The following is a 23,135-nucleotide window of genomic DNA, read 5'->3' as shown; positions in this document are numbered from 1 at the left end:
TGTAGGTAAAAATCAACCAAAGCATTTTACGAGAATTGTTACATAGGATTTAAAATAAGTATTATATATCTTATTTGTATGTTGTCTTCTAGTCTTTTATAGCAATATGTATGTATATAACATACACACATGTATGCACACGCAGGTACACACTTCCCACCAGAGAGCTGGTTGTTGATAATTCGGCAGCACCATTGGGCTTACCTCATCTCAATATACCTTCCTGAACTTGCAATCTTCTGGAAAAGGTCAAGTCCTCAATCCTTTGACCCTGAAATTGGAAGTCACTCAAATCTACCAGGGTGGATTTAGGTGATCTTTGGGTTCTTGTGATAGGAAACACACACACACACACACACACACACACACACACAAAGTCACTGTGATAAAACTCCCCATGAGGAAAGAAAGAGCCTGGATCAGTGGGCTCACTTCTGCGTCATGCAGAGGAAAATGAAAGTCCTGAGTCTATGAGAAGGCCCTGACTCAACCTCCTAAAAAGGCAGACTTTAAGAGAACAATGGTGTGGATGACGCTGAGTTGCTGTGGCACAGGGAATTCGGGGTGATCTCGGCTTAGAGCACCTTGGGAGTAACGACCAGCAGCCCTAGCCCTGACTCTGACCTGCCAAGGTTTCAGAGAGCAGTGAGACCTAACCCCGTGGCGACAGTATTGAGCAGAAACTTCTCTACACACAGCATGGGTTTTTTTTTTTTTTTTTCATTTTAACATCTTTATTGGAGTATAATTGCTTTACAATGGTATGTTAATTTCGGCTTCACAACAAAATGAATCAGTTATATATATATACATATGTTCCCATATCTCTTCCCGCTTGTGTCTCCCTCCTTCCCACCCTCCCTATCCCACCCCTCCAGGCGGTCACAAAGCACCGAGCTGATCTCCCTGTGCTACAGCATAGGTTTTGATGCTGAAATCTCAGCCTCTGTGCATTGGTGCTGAATCAAATCTCAGAAACAGAGTTTGGGGTGAAGTAGAAAAGCATAGCTTTATTGCTTTGCCAGGCAAAGCAGGACACAGCAGGCTCGTACCCCTCAAAACTATGTGTCCCAACCCGGGAGTATTTGATGAGAAGTTTTATAGTAACGGTTCAAGGGTAGGGTTGCTGATAAGATGAGGGTGTGTGCAGGGCCTGCACGCCTTTAATCTTGTCCCAGGTGGTCTCCTAAACTTGAGGAGCTTCTCTGGTTCCTTTAATTTGGCCTCAGGTGGTTTCTTGGCTGCTCGTCCCTTGTCTTCACATCCCCTCCCTTCCCTGACTAGCAACTGTTCGAATCTGCCCTTTGGAACACAGGGAAGGTCATGGAGGCCGGGGTCTGTTCCCTACAAACAAGAAATGGGGGATAGAATTGCCTCTGTGCCCAGGAGCCCCACAGGATCCTATTTGGTTTCAATTTCCACTGTGTGAGCAGACAGCATCCAGGAGCAAACGTAGAAAACTTCAGGCTCAAGCAGGTCAGTCTGACTTTCAGCTCCGAAGCTTCGGAAGCCAAGCTATGCTAATGCCCCGCGTCTTGAAGGTTTTTGGCTCTGAGTAGAGTTTTAGTGTCAGATGACATTTTTTTTTTTTTGAGAAGCAGCAGAAGATTGATTTTGAAAAGGAAGAGGGGAGGAGAAAAGAGGAAGAAGAGAAGGAGAAGGATGAAAAAGACTGGTTGCCTGGTCTTTAAGACCAACATGAAGTTGGGATTCAAATCTAGCACCATGGCAAATGTCAGGACATTCACCCTTAAAGCGGAAGTGGAATGGGAGTGAGGGTTCTCACATAGACAAACCTTGGCAGGTTGCCAAAGGGTAATGTCCCAGCCTACAGGAGAGCTTGCCACCAAAGCCAGAAGTACAGGGATAAAGGCAGAGAATGTTTCCTAAAGAAAGAGGTACTTTAAAATAGACAGTCTTTTTAAAGAACTGTTTTCTTGCCCTCTAAATTTTAGGCCCAACATCAGACAAAGCCTCAGTTACTCTGACTTAAATTATAGCTCTCGATCTTAGCTAAATCATTTAAACTCTCTGATTCTCCATTCTCTCCTATTGGTAGAAGCACACCCACCTCACTGGATTATTGTGCAGATTAAGTGAGAACACATATGAAGTGCTTGGCACATAAGTGGCCAGGAAACGGTAGCCATGATTATTTCTACTTAGGCCTTTCAATTAGAATTAGACTAGCGATACTTCATACTAGATTTTATTTTAAGTCTGAGAAAGTACTTTACTTAGGACTTATTTTTCAATTATTTTCTTAAAATTAGTAATTGTTTCATTAATGATTTCTAAAAAAATGTGGACTTCCCTGGTGGCGCGCTGGTTAAGAATCCACCTGCCAATGCCGGGGACATGGGTTCAATCCCTGGTCCGGGAAGATCCCACATGCTGTGGAGCACGTAAGCCACAACTACTAAGCCTGTGCTCTAGAGCCTGTGAGCCACAACTACCGAGCTCTCGTGCCACAACTACTGAAGCCCGCGTACCTAGAGCCCGTGCTCCACAACAAGAGAAGCCACCGCAATGAGAAGCACACACACCGCAAGAATAGCCCTCGCTCGCCGCAACTAGAGAAAGCCTGATTGCCACAACCAGAGAAAGCCCGTGTGTAGCAACGAAGACCCAAAGCAGCCAAAAATAAAATAAATTTTAAAAAAATGAATTTATAAAACACGCAAAAAATAAAGTTATTAAGAATGTTTGATTAGAGAAGGTTACCTGGGACTTGGGAAAAACAATCCAATTTGACATGTAATCCTATACAGGTACCATCACTCATCTTTTTTATGTTACCTAAATTTCAGGTATAGGGTATAAAAAGCAAGAAGTAGCCTCTAGAGGACTATGCAAAGCAAACTCATAAAGACGTGTGTATTTTGGGAAAAAAAGTACCCCTGGTTATTCTGATGTGTACTCATAAATATTAATTTGAACGAATGGATTTCCAGTCCCCTAAACTCCACAGTGGAGAACCTCTGGGAGCAAATTCACATTCTGTTGCCAAGTTGTGCTTACTTGCCCTCGTTTCCAGTTAACTTTAGCTTGCCCAGAGGGTACGTGGCACAGCAGTTCAGAACCTTTAAAGACTTACCAGACAGATATTTCACTTCCTGGTAGATCCCTGGCTCTGTAAGTGTTTGCCCTGCCCTTGCCCAGAGCCAGAGTACACAAAGGTACTTAGGAGTGGCTCCCTTCTTTCCCACAGTCAGTTAAAGGGAAGGGCCCATTATGAATCCAGTCTCGGAACTTCCCTGGTGGTCCAGTGATTACGACTCCGTGCTTCCACTGCAGGGGGCTCGGGTTCGATCCCTGGTCAGGGAACTAGGATCCCACATGCCGCGAGGTGCAGCCAAAAAACTAAATAAGGAACATAAAGAAAACAAAAAAATCCAGTCTCATCTTGAGAAGTTACAGAAGTGGGGTTAGTTTTTCTCTTTTCATGGGGACTAACAGGCTAAGTTAGCGTAACTTTGGGTCATCAGCCTCCTCTAAAGACCCTATAGAGTTCTTTGTACCCCTCTAGGGCACTGGTGCCTGAGGGGGGGAATTCTATCTGCAATCCCCAGAGAGTCAGCTGGGCTCTGACTCAAAATGCCACTCCTTTCTCTACTATACTTCCTGCATTGTGTTCAGGCTAAACTTCCAGCATTATTTTGACTCACATTCTAGTGTTTCTGCTTGAAAGAACTCACATGACTTCTCCCTCTACCAGCAGGCTAGGAGCAAATGATGGCCAGGAGTGATTCATGGACATGTGTAATTTTCCCTGGGAACTTCACAAATGTTAGGAGGGAGGGAAACCTGAGAGATACCATTACCACCTTCATATCAACTAAGTCAGGGTTTGGAGCTTTGAGATTCTGGAGTTTACGTTCAGAAATGTTGCCAGAACTCAAGCCAAGCGTCAATGAGGTTACTCTTATATGAATATCCCAAATTTCAGTTCTCCAATCCCCCCCAGATATTTTCAGGAAAAGCCTTAGAAACTATTTGAATCCCTGCTAGTCAATTAGGTAAGGCCTGGGAGCATCAAGATTAGGGTTATTGGTGTAATCGTGACTCCATTTACATAATCCGGTTTGTGAAGTCTGAGACCTAAGAGTTATCAGCAGTCCCTGGTTGCTGGCAGTACTTGGTTGCTTCGGGCACAATCACTGTTTCTCAGTGGAGCCAGACGCCTGATTAGATCACTGCTGAGACTTCACGATACCAGCCCCAACAGTTCCACTGGGATGCAGCTTTAGGCCAGCCTCTAATTCTAATGGATTTAGTATAAATCTCCTTCAATTTGTTAGGTAGCACTGCTCTGTGCTAAGCTCCTGAGGGGAATGCTCCCTACTAAAGATTTCATAATAAAGAGTCACCACCCCCATGCTGAATGTGCTAAGGCCACTGGTGTCAAAACGATACTGTCTAGAGTGAATGGCACCAAGCCCTCCGTCCATTAGCTCAGAAACTGACATCCTCCAGGAAACGGTTGGGACTAATCTACTCTGCACTCTCATCCCTGTTTTCATTGCCACGTTAATCACTGGTCTTCCATTATATCCATGGTCTGAAAATGTGGTCCTTGGACCAGTGAGTCCACATTACTTGGGAACTTGTAGTGCAAATTCTCAGGCCCACCCCAGAATCTACTCAATCAGAAGCTCTGGGAGTGGGGCCTAGCGATCTGTATTTTAACAAGCCCTCCCCATGATTCTTATGCACTGGAAAGTTTGAGAATGACTGCACTATACCATCACCCCCATAATCCTCCCTATTTCCTCTTCCTGTTTTGGTTCCCCACTGTTCTGATACACACCTCCCCACCCCAGCTCTCCAGTGTGCCCTCTGGAGCACTTGCTCTGTGACCAGCAAATTCCCCTGTATCTACTACACCTTCCAGGAATGTTCTCCATATCTCCTTGCATTAATTGAAACCCACTCCCTTCGACAGCAGCCCTCTGGGATGGTGGATCTGTACTCACATCTATTTACTGCGGGACAGGCCCTCATCCATCACTATTTCTAGACAATTACTTCTACCCCACCCTCTTGTAAAAACTCCTCTTCCTTTGAGGCTCATGCCCTGTAGTTATACCACCATTCCCGCAACTCATCATTCAAGTCTTTTGTACCAGGCTCATCCTGGGTCACTTCAAAGTCCAGAGTGATGGCTAACAACCAAGCCTCTCAATTTCTTGACCATCTTATCTCCACCGACCTTCTCCTTTGTCCTCTACTTTGCCTTTTGAAATTGCTTTTCCTCCCATATCACAAATATAAGCCTCCCTTTCCCCAACCACAGATTCTTGCATTACAGTTTGCTTGGTCAGCTGTTTCCATTATGATCATTCTCCAACCTCTTTGGGATACCTAGACCCAAAAGTTACCCCTTAACTCTCTTTACGTTGTCACCTCCTTGGTTTCTTACCCAATTTTGATTGGATGGTCAGTCATTTCAATCAGTCTTTTGCAAATATCTTCATTTACTTTGTCCTTCTGGTCTTTTGTCACTACTCTGGCCAAACCCAACATGGCTGACATCAGCCATCAATAACTCACGTATTGAATAAGCATCAACATTGTGATGGGTGCCTTTATAGGTACTGAAGATACAAAATGAACAAGACAGATCATGGCCCTGACCTTGTGGAGTTTATATCCTGCAGGGGCGGGAGGGGGTGCTCGTGGTGGCAGAAAATAGACATATAGAGATTTAATACGTGTTAGCTCAGGATAAGTGCTTTAAGGAAAAATAAGTGCTGGGAAAGGGGACAGAAAGTAACAAGGGTGGGAGGGCAGTGCTATTTTAGATGCAATAGTCTGGAAAAGAATCACCAAAGAGGTGGCTTCTGAGCAGAGATCTGAAATGAGGTAAGAACCATGGCATGGGAGGACATTCCCAAGAAGAGCAGATGCAAAGACCTTGGAGTGGGAGTGTGCTTTGCCTGTCCGAAGAAGAGCAAGCTGACAGCGTGCCTGGAATGCAGAGAATGGTAGAAGATGAGGCTGGAAAGATATCCAGAGGCCACATCATGAAGGCGTTATCGACCCAGATGAGGACCTGGGACTTGGTTTGTCCAAAGAAGCCATTGAAGAGTTTTGAGCAGCTGATTGAAATAGTTTGACTTTCCTTTGAAAACAATACTATGTAGAAAATATACCATGGGGGAGGCACAGCTGGAGCTGGAACATAGTGATGGAAATGCCACTGTGGTCCAACTGGGAGATGAAGATGTTCAACTGGGGAGGTAACCATATGCTTTCTCTGTACTTTTCTCTGAAAGTGCAGTCCCTGAATCAGCATCATCCATATCCCCTAGAAACTTCTAATGCAAATTCCCACAGGCCCCCGCCCGCCCCCCTGCCACTCATCTACCTACGTTTATTAAACTTCTGATCCCTTACATCTCCCCTCATTCTCAGGAAATAACCCTCACTTTCTGCTTCATGGGGAAAAAAAAAAAAAGAATCCATCATGCAAGAATTCCTTCAGTTTTGGGCTACCATATCTATAAAATTATTTCCTTCCAGTCTATCCATACTAAATATGTATCCCTCCTTCTAACTGTAGCCTTTTCTTCTATCTGTGAATGGCATTCATGCAGGCTCATCTCTGCCAACATGTTAAAAGTAAATAATTATCCCCACTTCCACCTCCAGCCATCAGTCTGTCTATCCCAAAGCCAAACATCTTGGGAACTTCCCTGGTGGTACAGTGGTTGAGAATCCACCTGCCAATGCAGGGGACACAGGTTCAATCCCTGGCCTGGGAAGATCCCACATGCCGTGGAGCAACTAAGCCGGCGTGCCACCCCCTCATATTGAATCAATTACCACATTCTACTTATCCTCCCTCTGCCATACATGGAATATATATTAAATCCATTCCCTCCATATCCCCCTGACAGTCTCTGGTTCAAGCCACGATCACCTGTCGCCTCACTGATTAAAATGTCCTCTTGTATTCCTGCATCCATATTTGCCTCCCTCCAATCCATTTTCTATAAAACAGCCAGAGTGATCTTTTAAAAATGCAAATCTGATTAAACCAATATATCTTGTTTCACTCCCCTGGGGTTCAAAATCAGGTCACATTCCTCTTAAATGTTCAAATCAGGTGACTTGGAGCCTTCAACTTGTCTCCCTTGTGTGATAACTTCACATTCCAAAGGTTCAGATTGTCTTAATAAATGGAACTGGAAAACCTGCTCATATTCTTTTTGACTGCTGTGACTGTCAGTAAAACACCAGACTTCACTGGTCCTCTGTCCTTGGGTAGTCCCTAACCATTGCTGTATGATCTGCAGTGACCAGGCACAAATGTCCACCAAATAGCCCTGGGTAATCCTTATTCAGGGAAAGAAAGTGTTTCGATGATCTAGGCTCCACAGTATTTCAGTTCTGGAAGTAGGGGGAAAAATCTTTCTTTCCAAGGGTTATATTCATCTATGATGGCTCAATGCCATGGTGAGCCTGTGACACAAATGTTCAAGCTCTTCCCTTACACAGCACATTTAGTTCACTCACATGGAGAAGGAGTGCTGGTGTCAGAATCTGCTTACATTTCCCAAGGCAAAGGCTTAATGTCTTTGTGAATTAGTGTAGGCAAATTGATTTGTTCCTGTCCAGGTTTGTTCCTGCAGCATTTAAGCCTCAAATGCAAGGGGTGTCACCAGAGGCCAGCAGCATGGGGCCCAACACTAATCAGGATGCACTTGAAGCCTAAGGAGTTAGTTAATGGTCTACTTCTTTCTGAGAAAGTTCATTTTTTTCCTTCCAGTTTTATTGAGATATAACTGACGTACAGCACTGTATAAGTTTAAAGTGTACAGCTTAATGATTTGGCTTACATACATCATGAGATGATTACCACAATAATTTTAGTGAATATCATCTCATGTAGATACAAAATTAAAGAAATAGAAAAAAATTTTTTTTTCCTTGTGATGAGGACTCAGGATTTCCTCTCTTAGCTTTCATGTGTAACATACAGCGGTGTTACGTTTATCATGTTGTACCTTACATCCCTAGTACTTATAACTGGAAATTTATACCTTTTGACTGCCTTCATCTAATTCCCCCTCCCCCCAACCCTCTGCCTCTGGTAACCATAAATTTGATGACTCTTTCTACAAGTTTGTTTTTGAAGTGTAATTGAGCTACAACACCATATTAATTCCTGTACACAACATAGTGATTCAATATTTCTATACCTTTCAAAATGATCACCAAGAAATTCATTTTTAACCAAAATCTTCCTGACACCCTCTAGCTCCTGTCTTTGGTAGGCTGTCTAATGACTAACTCAAGCTGGAAACACAGGAGAATTCCAGAAGCTACCACTCCCTCAACCCTCATATCTAATCAGCCAGCAATCCTTGATGACCCTACCTATGAATATCCTTAGAATTCAGCTCTGGCACTGTTTTAGTTCAAGCCCTATCTGTTCTCTTGCTGTTCTAAGCAGTTCCTACAGGTCACCCTGGCTCAACTTCCAATCCAACCTCCATGTTGCATTCACTGAGCTTTCTAAAATATAAATCTGATCCTGCCTCTGTTCTGAGATGCATGAAGCAGGAGTCCAAATTGACAGGCATCAGAGGAATTGTGGATTACATGCAGATTTTATATGTGCATTTTTCCAATGAGATGGCCCATTTTATTCAGAACTTCAGCGGAATATATTTCCATAGAAAAGCTGAGATCTATATTTGAGCTCAAGTAGTTTATCTGGGATGAAAGGGATTTTTCACGACCTGGCTACTGCTTATCTGGCCAGTCTTATCGTCTGCATCTCTCTCCCTGCCATCCCTCCCCAATTAACACTCCAACAATACAGAACTGCTTATGATTCCTAAAATACGCCATATAATTGTATGCCTCCACGTGCTTTTGAGCATGTTGCTCCCTTTGCAATGCCTTTCCTCTTTCCTTTACCCACTTTTGTCTGCTTGTAAAATTTATCTTTCAAAATCCAGCTCTGGCAACATCTCCAGAGAGCCTTCCCTGGTTCCCTCCCATAAAGAGTTAACCAATCCCATTTATGAGCCACCTCTTTTTCTTATATAGGCTTCTGGTTTGCTCGTATTTTTGCTCATAAAAAACTGAAATATTTTAAGGAGACATTTTTATTGAAGTATAACATACCTGCAGAAGCGAGAAAACCATAAACGTGCAGCAGCTCAATGATTTTTACAAAGTGAATTATACCTGTGTAACTACCCCTATGATCAAGAAATAGAACATTGCCAGGACCCCAAAAGCCTCTCTTGTGCTTCATCCCAGTCATTACATAACCCCAAATGTAACCACTGTTCTGATTTCTTTTATCATAAATTAGTTTGCCCATTTAAAAAAGTCTCATAGTCTTGTATCTAGCTTCTTTGATTCAACATTCTGGGTGTTAGACTCGTCCATGTTGTTTCTAGTAATGGTGGTTTGTTGATTTGTAGGGCTGTATAGTATTCCTTTGTATGAATACACCACTTATGTATCCTTTTTCACTACTGATAGACATTTGAATTGTTTCCATTTTTAGTTACTAAGAACAAAGTTATTTTGAACATTCTTGGCTGTGTCTTTCAGTTACCATGTATATGCACTACTATGAGGTATTATATGTCCCAAAGTGAAATTTCTCCATTATAGGGTATGTGAATATTCACATGTTAGGAGACACTGCCAAATACTGTTCTAAAGCAGTTGGGTCACTTTATACTCCCATTAATAGTGTATGAGAGTTCCAGTTGCTCTATATTTTCACCATTACTCACCCATTTCGGTTTCCAAATTTTAGCTACTTTGGTGACAGTGTAGTAGTACCTCCCTGAGGTATATTACACCGGATTTTATTTCTGTCTACTCTTCTCAATACTGCTTTCCTTGAGGCCACGAGACTATGTCTCATTCAGCATCGTGTGTCAACATGGACAGTACCTGGCACACACAGGGTGCTAAGGAAATGTTTTTTCAGTGAACACACTGTTGGAGAAGTAATAAGGGGCTAAGAAGTCTTCCTAATGCCCAAATCAAGCTTTTTAGGTAAGTGACCATCTATATTGCCTAAGTTTAAGTCCTAATCATCAGACATGTTTGAGTGTCCACCTACTGCCAGTATTATTCTTCTGGTATTTTCTCAAGGACTCACTAGCTAGATACTTCATAGCATTGACCAGGAATGTATACACCAGAGCTGTGACAGTTCTGACCACAGAGTTAAAAGAGAGCTTGAAATACAGTTGTATACCTCCTGCTTTCTGACAAAATCTAAGCCATCCAAAGCAGGGAAGAAGCTAACCCTTATTTAAAGATACCCAGTGATACAAATCAAACCCACAATGAGATACCATTTCTCACTGAGAAACATTTACTAGGATGGCTATAATAAAAAAGATGGATAAAAACAAGTGTTGGTGAGGATGTGGAGAAAATGGAAATTTCGTATATTGCTGGTAGGAATATAAAATAGTGTAGCTGCTTCGGAAATCAGCTTGGCAGTTGCTCAAAAAGTTAAAGGTTGCGTTACTGGGGCTTCCCTGGTGGCTCAGTGGTTAAGAATCCGCCTGCCAGTTCAGGGGACACGGGTTCGAGCCCTGGTCCGGGAAGATCCCACATGCCGTGAAGCAACTAGGCCCGTGCAACACAACTACTGAGCCTGTGCTCTAGAGCCCGCATGCCACAACTACTGAGCCCGCATGCCACAACTACTGAAGTCCACGTGACTGGAGCCCGTGCTCCGCAACAAGAGAAGCCAGTGCCATGAGAAGCCCATGCACCACAATGAAGAGTAGCCCCGACTTGCACAACTAGAGAAAAGCCCAAGCACAGCAACAAAGATCCAGTGCAGCGAAAGATAAAATTTTTAAAAAATAAGGTAGAGTTACCAAAAGACCCAGAAATTCTACTCTAGGTATATACCTAGAGAATTGAAAATTTGTTCACCTAAAAACTTGTACATGAATGTTCACAGCAGCATTGTTCATGATAACCAAAAAGTAGAAATAAGCCAAATGTCCATCAGCTGATGAGTGGATAAACTGTTATATATATACATACAATGGAATATTATTCAGCCATAAAAAGGAGTGCTACAACATGGGTGAATCTTGAAAATATTATGCTAAGTGAAATAAGTGAGACAGACACAAAGTGAGACACATTCCATCTATATAGAATGTCCAGAATAGACAAATCCATAGAAACAGAAATTAGATTAGTAGCAGTCAGGGGCTGGAAGAAGGGATAAATGGGGAGTGATGGATGATGGGTGCATGTTATCTTTGGGATGATAAAAATATACTAAGGGGCTTCCCTGGTGGCGCAGTGGTTGGGAGTCCGCCTGCCGATGCAGGGGACACGGGTTCGTGCCCCGGTACAGGAGGATCCCACACGCCGTGGAGCGGCTGGGCCCATGAGCCATGCGCGTCCGGAGCCTGTGCTCCACAACGGGAGAGGCCACACAGTGAGAGGCCCGCGTACTGAAAAAAAAACAAAAACAAAAACAAAAGAAAACCTAAAATTAGATAATGGCAATGATTGCATTACTCTGTGACTACTCTAAAAACCACTGAACTATACACTTTTAAAGTGTGAATTTTATGGTATGTAAATTATCTCAGTAAAACTGTTATACAACACTTTAAAGTGTTAAATTTTACTTTTTTGCATACTTCTTATTTGAATTATTTGCAGTAAGCATATATTACTCCTGCAATTTCAAAAAAAACTGAATTTTTTTTTTTTAGCCATGTGGCATGTGGGATCTTAGTTCCCCTGACCAGGGATTGAACAGGCACCCCCTCCAGTGGAAAAGTGAAGTCTTAACCACTGGACCACCATGGAAGTCCCCAAAAAACAAAGTTTTTATTTTTTTTTAAATAAATTTGTTTATTTTTGACTGCGTTGGGTCTTTGTTGCACGGCACGGGCTTCTCATTGTGGTGGCTTCTCTTGTTGCGGAGCACAGGCTCTAGGTGCGCGGGCTCCAGTACTTGTGGCTTGTGGGCTCTAGAGCGCAGGCTCAGTAGTTGTAGCCCACGAGCTTAGTTGCTCCGCGGCATGTGGGATCTTCCCGGACAAGGGCTCGAACCCGTGTCCCCTGCATTGGCAGGCAGATTTTTAATCACTGCGTCACCAGGGAAGCCCAAATCCAAAGTTTTTAAAACTACGTTTATGATTTGTATTTTTTTTTCCTTGTGAAGATGTTGCAAAAACATATTTCTTGTCACATTAACACCTCTTCTTTTTCTCATCAACCCAGCCTGGTGTCCTAAAGAACTGGTGTCTTTCTTCTTTAGGTGGATGTTAGCCCAGCGTTCATGAAGGGAAGCGTAACCAGCTCTAACCAGAAGAATGCCAAGGAATATGATCTTGCAGTAGGACAGGGTTTTGAGGGGCATTTGGTTTATATAAGAAGAGCCTAGAGGAAAGGTGGCTGGTTCCTTCCCTCACTGTCATCTGGAACAACCTCTTAATGAAGTTTGACTAGCCTCTCCAATATCCTTATCTGTTTTTTCTCTTCTGGCCTCTTGAAGAGGAAAATACAAAACAACAAGTAGCAGCATAAACCATGATATTCTAGTATACTACTGTCATCATTACTTTTAAACGTTTCTTCTCCCCTTAGTTTTTTTCCTTGCTCCAATCGTTAAAAATAAATAAATCCCTCTAATCCTGTGCTTCTCAAAACGTGGTTTCCAGACCAGCAGCATCAACATCACTTGAGGACTTGCTGGAAATGTAAAATATCATCCCGTCCCGCATCTGCACGAGGCGTCTGACACTCTGGGAGTGGGGACCCGCGAGCAGGGCGTTAACAAGCCCTCCAGGTGATTCTGAGGCACAGCCTCCGTTTTAGCATCGCTAAATAGTGCTTTTTCTTAGCCAGCAGCTTTTCAGTATAATATACAGTAGTAGGCGCTACAGATTTGCTGAGTCACCTTCCTTTCCCTTAACCCTAACCGTCCATTCACCACTCTGGATTCTTTCCCCAGCCTGTAGCCTCAACATTTTCTCTCCCATCTTGGAATCCGATTGCTCCTTTCTGAATAGCAACTCAAGTGTGTGGCCCTTTTCAATGTGTCTGGCGATTGCCAACAATACCCTTGTAAGAGATCCTCACAGCACTTCCTGGGAAGAAAGATAAGAGGACATCATGAAAAGAGCTACTTTTATTTAAACATTTATGACACTTATTTTTGTGAAAATAAATGCCCCATTTCTATTCACAAACTTGAATGTGCAAAGAGGAATTTGATTTTTAAAACACATATTCCTAGGTCTCAGATTCTGGTTTGTAGATGCGATATCTGGAGTGGAGTCTGGTCATGCTCATTCTCACAAGTGCCCCAGGTGATTCTGAAAGTGGGGGCTTGCTTCCTTCGAGAAACACTGCACAAAGCCGGAGAATTAGGGTGGGGCTTGCAGACCTCTCCCCTTTGCAAAGTCGACACTCGCTGGAAAATCTATACAATTAAAAAAAAAAAAAGTAACACGGGATCTACACCTTTCTGGAACATTTTTCATGTCTTTAATTTAGTGGCTTAGTGCTTAGGAAATCTTTAAATCAAGTTCTTAGACTCTCAAGATTAAAAAAAAAAAATGTTATTAACACCTGAAGGGTAAACCATTAATGCAGGGGGAGTTGTTCTTTTAGATGTGAAAGTTATTCTTGAACGATACATAGACTAATTGTAGAAACAGTCCTGAAGAAAGTACCTTTATAATATACTTATATTCTCCTAGTATGTAACTTTGAGATATATAAAGTTTTATTCCTTCTAAAGTTTGTGAGGCAGTTGTCACTTTGAAGGAAATTCTTTTTCGATTATTGTTTGAAGTGGACTGTACGTATTAGTGGATGAAATGAATATATATACTATATATTGCCTGAAAGAGACCATGACTATGCATCAGTTGCTAGGATGCAAGATGATTATCTGTTCCCAGTTCAGTGTTACGTCCTGTCACTTTCTAAGGATTATTTTTTCTGCCAGTGTCATCTCAGTATTTTTACTTGTGAAGTGCTGGAACAAATGACTATATTTTTGGTCTCATAAAACAGAGTTGCCCAACCTCAGCATTATTGGCATTTTGGCCTTAATAATTCTGTGTTGTCCTGTGCATTGCAGGATGTTTAGAAGCATCCTTGGCCTCCACCCACTAGATGTCAGTAGCACCTCCCCCTCAAGTTGTGACAATTTATAAATACCTCCAAACAAGTGAATGTCAACTTGGGAGATTGGTGTTATTAAAATATCAATATATTGGGTATAACTTTAATACCAAGGTTTTTGGAGAAAGTGTTTTCCACTTACATATTCTGCTCTCCCACTGGTTTGCTGGGAAAACCCTTTAATTTTCCTATTTCTTCAGTGATACAGTGACCCCAAGTACCACATGGCTTTGCAGTGGGAAAAAAAGGCCAAAAGAGAAAGTATTAAAAATTCACATAAGCATAGCTTTAGTCGCCTTTTTGTCAGATGGGAAATAGACAAATTTGGTTTGCTGGGACCATGGCATAGGGCTGGGCAGAAGTTAAAGACACTGCTTTGCCTTAAATTTGTTGTTTTCCTGGACCTGTTGACCTGAATAAACAACTACAAGAATGTCAGAAAACCAAGGACATGGGATTGGGATAACATATTGTAGGAAGTGAGAGCACAACAGCTATGTATGTCCACCAAGTATTTCTGGTTCACCTGGTTCCCTTCCAGGCATCTGATAGGATAGTATCTCTTGGTTGGATGGGGTCATGTGACTCTTCCTGGCTAATAAGGTGCGAGCACACAAGACACAAGTCTACCTGTCTGGAGTATTTAATTGACTACTTGAGAAACCCTCGAGTTCTTTTTTCTCGTGGCATAGTAATCAGCAACACTTGACATATGGTTTTTCCATCAGCCCGAATCTGAATGAGTGCTGTGAGCAGAGCCCTCTGCTGAAACATGATGGATGTGTATCACTTGTTTTAAGCCAGGGATTGGCAAACTTCTTCTGTAAAGGGTGAGATAGTATTTTAGGTTTTGCCCATCATAATGTCTCTATCACTACTACTCAACTTTGCTGTCCTGTGGCATGAAATCGGCCATGAAAAAATATGTACCTGAATGGATGTAGCTGTATCTCCCCCATCCCCAAACTATTTACAAAAGCAGACAGAGGGCCACTTGGCCCAGGGACTATATTTTGCAGATCCCTATTTTAAGTCACAGAGGTTTCAGGATTGTTACTGCAGCATAACCTAGCCTATCTTGATATACTGTCAGCTGTGACATGAACCCCCAAATGAGTCTTCATCATCTGTGTTGTCATCTATCCTGCTCCCTCTCAACAATGCACTTTCTCTTTTCTTCAAGCCTAATTTAACTGGCCAGAATCTTTGTTTCAGTAACTACTATTTCATAATGTGCGAAAGAAAGGCAGAAAAGGCCTTTCCTTCTTAACACCTAATCACAAGGCCTCTTCAGCTCAAACCTGAATCACCAAAGGTCGGCAAGTCATTGGTTCTCATATGTTAGCAGGCATCAGAATCACCCAGAGGGCACAGATTGCTGGGTTTTACCCTCAGAATTTTTGATTCTGTAGGTTTGGTAAGAATTTGTCTGGTAGTGTAGTTCGTGTCTGATCTTAAAGACAGTGATCAAGTTCTAAAAAAGCAGTAACTTTTTTTTCCCCCAAACTTCACCAGGCATACAAATTGGCTGAGGAGCTTGTTAAAATGCAGATTTACCTCAGTAGATTTGAGGTGGGGCCTGAGATTTTTTTAAATTTAATTAATTAATTATTTATTTTTGGCTACTTGGGTCTTCATCGCTGTCCTCAGGCTTTTTCTAGTTGCGGCAGCAGGGGCTACCCTTGGTTGTGGTGCGTGAGCTTCTCATTGCGGTGGCTTCTCTTGTTGCAGAGCACGGCCTCTAGGCGCGCACGGGCTTCAGTAGTTGTGGCACGTAGGCTCAGTAGTTGTGGTTCACGGGCTCTAGAGCGCAGGCTCAGTAGTTGTGGCACGTGAGCCTTGTTGTTCCGCGGCATGTGGGATCTTCCCGGACCAGGGATAAAACCCGTGTTCCCTGCATTGGCAGGCGGATTCTTAACCACTGCGCCACCCCACCGGGTAAGCCCCGAGGCCTGAGATTTTGATAGTGATTAGTGGTCAGGCTGAGTACACTAATTGCTGCTCTGAGCTGAAGGATTCTAATCTCCCTTTTTAGCCCTAGGCTTAGCATAGTGTTTAGCTTAGTGCCAAGCACAGTTCATGTGCTTAAGTCTTGAATAACCTCAGGTCCACTTTGACTTCACTCACACCTAACTGGTTAGCAAATCCTTTTGGTTCTACTATCATAACTATAAAGCATCCAACCACTTGTCACCACCTTTACTGTAACACTTTGACCTTGTCCACCACCATCTCTGGGCTGGATTATTTCACCAGCCTCCTAATTGGGCTCCCAGCTTCTGCGCTTGCTCCACCCTCCCTCTCACTTCTAATACACACTTACTGTAAATTCTTTATATAGCAGCAAGAGGGTTTAAGACACAGGTTGATCATGTTACTCCTCTGCTTAAGACTATGCACGCAGTGACTCCCCATTTCACTCAGTAAAAGCCAAAGTCCTTACAATGGCCTATCAGGTTTTACCTGACTGGCTCTCTTTTGTCTTTGACCTCATCTCCTACTCTGCTCTAGCCACTGTGGCCTCCTTGCTGTCCCTTGAACCCACCAAGCACACTCCCATCTCAGATCCTGGGCACTTGATTTTCCCTCTACCTGGAAAATTCTTCCTCCAAGATAAGTGCGTGACCTTCTTCCTCACTTCCTTCAGTGTTGGCTCAAATGTCACTCAGTAAGGCTCTTCCTGACCACCCTATTTTTTTTCTCTACCTCTCCACTATTTACTTTTCTCTCCACTTACAATGTAAGCTCCATGAATATAGAATTTTTTGTTTTGTTCACAGTCCCTAGCATTACAGAGTTCCTAAGACATAGGTACTCTATGAATATTTGAATGAATAGATAACAGACTGCAGTTAACTGGAATATCTTGAGGCTGCAGACTGCTGCTATTTCTCTAGGCTCCCTCAGGATACACTGTGCTAACCAGTATTACTCATTTTATTCCCAGGGAACAGTGGTTTGGTAGAATCCTTTTCTAAATCCCCTTTTCAGGAAATTTAAATTATAAATTGGTCATTTACTGTTGTCATACAACATTATGTTGCTGACTTTCCCACTGATTATATTCCTTTTAATACATTTTCTTCCAGCACTTGGCCTCTTTTTTGTTCACCGTTCACAGCCTTATTACAAGGCTGTAATAATTCTCTTGGAGAAAAATAAAAAAAGATGTCTCGGTTTCATTTAACATTCTCTTAAGTTTTAGGTAAATCTAAAACAAAAGGAAAAAAGTCTGATTCGTAATACTCAGGCCTGTTGAGTACATGTCATCTTAAGGGAGCTGAATATTATTTTTCACATGAGTCCAGAGTTTTAAGACTTAAAAAAAAAAATCCATCTTGCTCATTTCAAACGCGTTCTACAGAGACCTCCTAGGTTACCAGGTGATTGTTTTGTGGGGGAAGTGGCAACTTGTCTTCAGACCTTTCGGGGTGTGGGAGTTTGCATGCTCTGCATACAGAAGGAATCCTAGAAGGTGGGACTGCACCACCCACCCTCACGCACCCTTCACTTGCGGAAACCTTTGCCCCCCCCCGCCGCCCCGACCCCTCCAACCCCCACCCAATAAGGGCTCTTCGCAGGGAAGTCGCCAGCTCCAGATCCAGCGGCTTGACACCTATTGTCCCCGTTTGGACGTCAAGCGACTTCGCCTGAAGGACCCTAGCTTCGATTTCGCCCAAAACTGCAGGCACCGCTCTGGCAGCCTCCCGGGGGGCCGTGCCGAGCTGCACCGGGCGGCCGCGCCCCAGGCCAGGGGCTTGGGCAGGCCGGGCGGGAGGCCGGGCGGGCCCTTCCCCGCAGGCGTTCGCGCCGGGCAGCCCGAGCGGCCGCGAAGGCCCCCGCCCGCCGCTTCTCCCGCCCCCTCCGCCCCAGAGGGCTGGCTGCCTAAGTCCCTCCTGCTCCCGGTTCTCCGCCTCACTAGCAGCGGCTCTCGGTGCAGCGGGGACCGGGCGCAGCGGCCTGTGCCCAAGGAGCGCACGACACTGCTCGGAACGCACCGCCACCTTTGCCCCCTCAGCCGCCCACTCGGGATCTCCAGCGGCCTCCGCGCGTGCACGGTGAGCGCCACCCCGGACCAAGGCGCTGAAGGGGAAGCGGGCCGCTGCCCGGAGTGTCCTTTACCTCCGGATCGGCTGGATCTTCGCGAGGGGCTCGCTCAAGTCTCCCCCTCCCCCACCCCCCGGTCATTTCCAGTGCCCTTCTTCACCCTTCTCCGCCCCGACCTCTCTCTTCCCTCCCTTCTTCGCAGGGCGGCGAGAGCCGGCCCTCCCCGGTGGGAACCGTTGCTTTGGCCGTTGGCGGCTGGCCCTGCGAGGCCCCGCCCCCGGCGCGAGCCTCGGTGCCCCGGGGCGGGTAGGCCGAGCCGGCAGCCCGCGCGGGGGAGGGGCGGGGGGCGGGGCGAGGCCCGTCCGGGCGCCCCGCTGGCGGGTCGCGCGCGCGCCCGCGGCCCCTTCCTGCCCCGGCGGCGCGCGCCGGCCCCGGCCCCATCCCCGTCCCCGCCCCCACCCGCTCGCGCAAGCTCCCGCCCGCTACGCGTTTTGTCCCGCGTCTCGCCCCGTCCGCCGCCTGACTCGCCGCTCTTGTCCTTCCTCCCGTTTTTTCTTCTCTCTCCTTACGGTCTCAAGATGCCCTCGGCCACCAGCCACAGCGGAAGCGGCAGCAAGTCGTCCGGACCGCCACCTCCTTCGGGTTCCACCGGGAGTGAGGCGGGGGCCGGGGCCGCCGCGCCGGCTTCTCAACACCCCACGACCGGCACCGGCGCTGTCCAGACCGAGGCCATGAAGCAGATTCTCGGGGTGATCGACAAGAAACTTCGGAACCTGGAGAAGAAAAAGGTGCCACGAGTTGGCGGGGAAGGGGGGGTTTGATGCTCCGACCCCGACTACCGCAGCCTTCACTCTCCCCGTCTCGGACGCTTCCCCTCCACCCGGCCCCCAGCCCCCAAGCCCGGCCTCCCCAGTAAACCGGAGCTTCGTGCGCAGAGAGCGGGCTCCGCGGGGAGGTGCTTGTCACCTGACCCTGACCCGGACGCGGCGCTGGCCCCCAGGTCTCTTTATGACTCTCCTCGTGCTGGGGGCCGGGCCCTTGGTCTTTGGGACTGGGTTGTGTGAGGGTGGGGGCCTGTGCCGTCGCCGGGCGTAACTGTGCGATGGATGCCCCTCTCTCCGTGGCCGAGGCCCCATTTCTTCGAGGGGTCAGCGGGGGAAAATGAAGAGGTCCCGGGGTGGGGAGCGTTCAGGGTCCACCCGACCGCCTCGTGGAGTTGGGGTGGCCTGCGTCCTGTATCCTTGGGGCTTGTCCGCTCCGTTACCAGGTACTTGAGGCCTGCGCCGTGGCCCCTCTTATCCGTTGGGAGGAAAGTGGACGGAGGATGGCTTCTCCATCCGGCCCTTCTAGAGGAGGTCTTCGATTTGCTACTCCCGCCCCCATCTGACGGGCGCCCTTAACGTTGCCTTCTTTGTTTCAATTGTCTGGGTGCCCCCGCGAGCCTCACGCTCCACTCGATCCCGGGAAGATTTTTTGCAGCGGCTTTTTGTCCCTCTGGGACACTATAAAGAGGGATGGGAGGGAGGCTGTACCGATCGGGACTCGGGGGAGGGGGGGTGGGTCCGGGTTAGACGGAGGGGCTCGCTGGGTCTCTGGGCACATGGAGAGCGCGTCTAACATGGCGGCGGCTGCGGGGAGAGGGAAGAGCTTTACAGGAGCTGCATTGTGAGCACAAAGCGAAAGCAGAGGGGGAGGGCAGAGACCAGGCAGCGGCCCCAACTGGCCTCCCTCAATCCCCCACCAAAAAGAAAAATCGAGCCACACCCACAATTTTTTGGATTCAGTGTTTAGCCAGTCTAGGTCACACAGTGAGGTTTGTCTTCAAGTTGGCCTTTTGTTTTATGCTTTCAGCGCAGGACTGTGCCAGCTCAGTTTAGAGGCACGTGTGTGTGTGTGTGTGTGTGTGTGTGTGTGTGTGTGTGTAGAGAAAGGGTCTCGGCAGAGTGGATAATTCAACCTTCAGTAAGGTTGGAGGTGGAAAGGGAAAACGAATCATAATTCAACCTTCAGTAAGGTTGGAGGTGGAAAGGGAAAACGAATCAGTAGTACAAAAATGGGGTAATTACATCTGTGACTATCAGGCAAACTTTTGCATTTTACCTTAAGAAAATAACTTTCATTTAATAGGTTCTGCTTGTCTGCCTCTAGTAAAACATTTATTACAGCATCTTGAATTTTGAAGAAGTCATTTTAAAATGTTTAATTAGCCAGACACCTAATAGTGTTACTTAAGATGTTGAGATCGTAACTACTTGGCTAAAATTTGGGCTCTGGGAAATAACTTGAAGAACACTGGTGATATTTAGGCCTTAATTATTTTAATTGCGTGTTTCATGATTCATTTTACATTTTGGGGGGAGTTTTAAAACATTTTTAGAGTTTTAAAATTCTGTCTTTTGTGTGGTTTATTATAAATGATTTAAATAGTAGATTTATCAGTATTAACAAAGCAACAAAAGCATTTTAATTGTTAAGGAGCTGCATTCAAATATGTAATAGGAAAAGCACGCCCAAGACCAGTGTCTTCTGAGTCTGCCATCTGATTTAGTTTTTGTAATCTGTATTTGAAATTGAGACTTAGGTACCTTTTAAAAATATCTTAATGCAGCAAATAATCCTCTCAATCTGGTTGTTGCTTGAATGGTTTTTGTTTTCAGAATTCCTAAGAAATCTGTTTTCTTCTAGGGTGGGAATCAGAAGATAAATATTAATGATGTAATATTTTAAGTGTGGACATCTTAATATAGATATTTATATTTTAATGGCTGAAAAACGATTCTTGTAAGGTGTTTATAATAAAAATCAAGCACTGATTAGCAGGTACCTTAGTTGTGAGGTGGCTGTTAGATTCTAGTATGCATCTGAAAAAATTAGAAATCTAGTTTCATAAGCCCTGTGAGGCCCTGAACCATGACTGGTCATTCACATGTATAGGTTTGTATTACTGTATATTGCCTACCCCCTCCCCCCAATTATAGAGAAGAAAGTAATGTAATTATTATTGCAGAGATTATAGACTAGGCTAGTAAATACTGAAAAATTCCCTTGTAGTGATGGAGATTTAACGTACTACACAAAGTAAGAAATGAATTTCATATCTTCTGTCTTCTCAGTGTTTGGTTGCTAGATAGCGGAAATGTCAAATGACAGTTAAGTGAGGCGTTTTGATAATAGACTGAGCCACATGTTAACTAGTTGAGTTGACAGTACTGATGTTGTGACTTAATTACTATTAAAACTATAGGTTTTACTTTTTGAGAAACTCAAGGCATTTGGGTTTTCCTCTCAGCACATCTAGTTCCTAGTTTAAATGGAATTTTTTCTATATCTAGATGAGTTACTGTATGAAAGGATTTAACTGTGCTTCATTTTTTAACAGTGAGCATTTCTAACACACCTAAAGTAGGATTTACTTTACAAAGTAGTTTTGAACCTTTTTAGAAATGCTTGTGGAGTAAAGGAAGAGACTATTTATAACTGGATTCCTTTTTACTTCAGTTCCTTAAGCAAGTTATATTTGAGTAGTATTTTAGTTTTGACCTTTTCATAGGAGCCTTCTGGACAAAATGCCTTTTTCTAGGGATTCTAAAATCAAGTATTCTGATAAAAATTATTGCTTGATAAGTAACATCACAACGAGACATAGAGAGTTGGAATAATTTTATTGCACTTCATTGAAAAAACAAAGTTATTTGTTAATTTTTTAGTAAGTTGAGCCATTAGAGGAAAGCGAAGCATCTGTCCAGTGAGAATGCATGCTTAGCTTTGATGAAATATGATCCTATTATGTAATGCAACTAAATGGCCTGGTGGTTTTTTGAAATTTGGGCTTATAAAGACTTCATGAGTGTTTAGCATAGAGAAGAAATGCAGCTGTAATAAAAAGTCAAGTGTAAAACTCCATTCACCAATCTTTCACCTGATTAAAGGACAAGTAATAATGAATTGAGTGATTGCCTAGTTTTCTTCATCAGTTTCTTGGCATAGAACTGGGCCCTAGGCTATGCAAGATGATATTTTGAAACCAGGTCTTAATTTTAACTCAAGAGAGAGCTCATTTATATGGTAAGATGTAATCAGTTTTGATGTAGAATAGAGGACGTTTTAATAGATGACATTTAAAATTGTTGTACTCTTTTCAGATACATTAAGTTCAGACAGTGGTGACTTTGGGAGGTGAAAGATTAATCAGTGTTGTCTAACACAATGGCCTGGCAGTTTTGTAACCAATAGGTGACCAGAAGTGATAGCCAAAGTATACTGTTTTTCATACTTCCTAACGTCTTTTTGCTCTTTATATCTTTGCAGTTAACATTATTCTGAAAAAGGATGCTATCAGTGTTAGAAAGGATAACATCTCTTTCCAGAGCAATGTAGTATGCCTCTATTTAGAATTTTCAGTGCAGCTGTTGTACAGAATTCTTCTAAGTATTTTGAACAAAAGCATTCATAATTGTTTTATAAGCAAAATCTTTTCTTGGGGATAACATCTGAAGTTTTGTTGACAGTTAAAATCTCTGATGTGGTGGTTTCTCCATTGGTTGCATGAACTATTCCTCTGCAATGCAGAGGGCAAGATTACTATGTTTTGCCTTCACCTTGTCACAGAGAAAAAAAGTATAATGCTTAATTTGTTTCTCTCTGCCTGTCTGGGTGTGCTCTGTGAGTGTGTGACATAGAGAAGTGTTTAAAATTTGGATTTGGAAAGGAAAAGGTGTGAATTCCATCATGTGATAACATCACTACCTTTTCCTAGAATGAGAGTAGAGTCCTAAGCATGATAATGAGAATGTATTGTCTTAACCTGGCCATATTACTTTACTCTAGGATCATTCCCATGTGGCAGATATTTCTATCAGAATACATTTTGTGTGACTTAGAGATTAAGCATACAATTTGTCATAATTTTACGTAATTAATTT

General features: G+C 44.1%; 1 protein-coding gene and 1 long non-coding RNA gene across 6 annotated transcripts in view; one reads left to right on the top strand and one right to left on the bottom strand.

Annotated features, from left to right (window-relative positions):
• Window positions 1-13,144: 13,144 nt before the first annotated feature.
• LOC113624849 (uncharacterized) lies at window positions 13,145-18,892 on the bottom strand. Its single transcript, XR_003434487.1, has 3 exons — window positions 18,783-18,892; window positions 14,309-14,394; window positions 13,145-13,456 (listed from the first exon to the last, which is right to left on the bottom strand). It is a non-coding gene; the product is annotated as an uncharacterized LOC113624849 (long non-coding RNA).
• Window positions 17,988-23,135, top strand: part of CAPRIN1 (cell cycle associated protein 1) — a 37,123-nt gene continuing 31,975 nt past the window's right edge. For 2 of the 5 annotated variants that reach the window (XR_003434486.1, XM_027115058.1), the window contains exons 1-2: window positions 18,088-18,224; window positions 18,792-19,001. Coding sequence is in view for 3 of the 5 variants with exons in the window: in XM_027115058.1 (XP_026970859.1) it covers window positions 18,792-19,001 (210 nt within the window). In the remaining 2 variants the exon portion in view is untranslated. Of the gene's footprint in view, window positions 18,225-18,791; window positions 19,002-23,135 lie in introns of all 5 variants that reach the window. The other 3 variants (XM_027115056.1, XR_003434485.1, XM_027115057.1) reach the window with 3 other exon arrangements.

The sequence above is a fragment of the Aethalodelphis obliquidens genome, unplaced genomic scaffold (assembly GCF_003676395.1).
Source record: "Aethalodelphis obliquidens isolate GAN/ISIS:26980383/991018 unplaced genomic scaffold, ASM367639v1 scaffold14, whole genome shotgun sequence".
Taxonomy (NCBI): Eukaryota; Metazoa; Chordata; class Mammalia; order Artiodactyla; family Delphinidae; genus Aethalodelphis; species Aethalodelphis obliquidens.
This window is presented reverse-complemented; position numbering and strand designations above follow the sequence as displayed.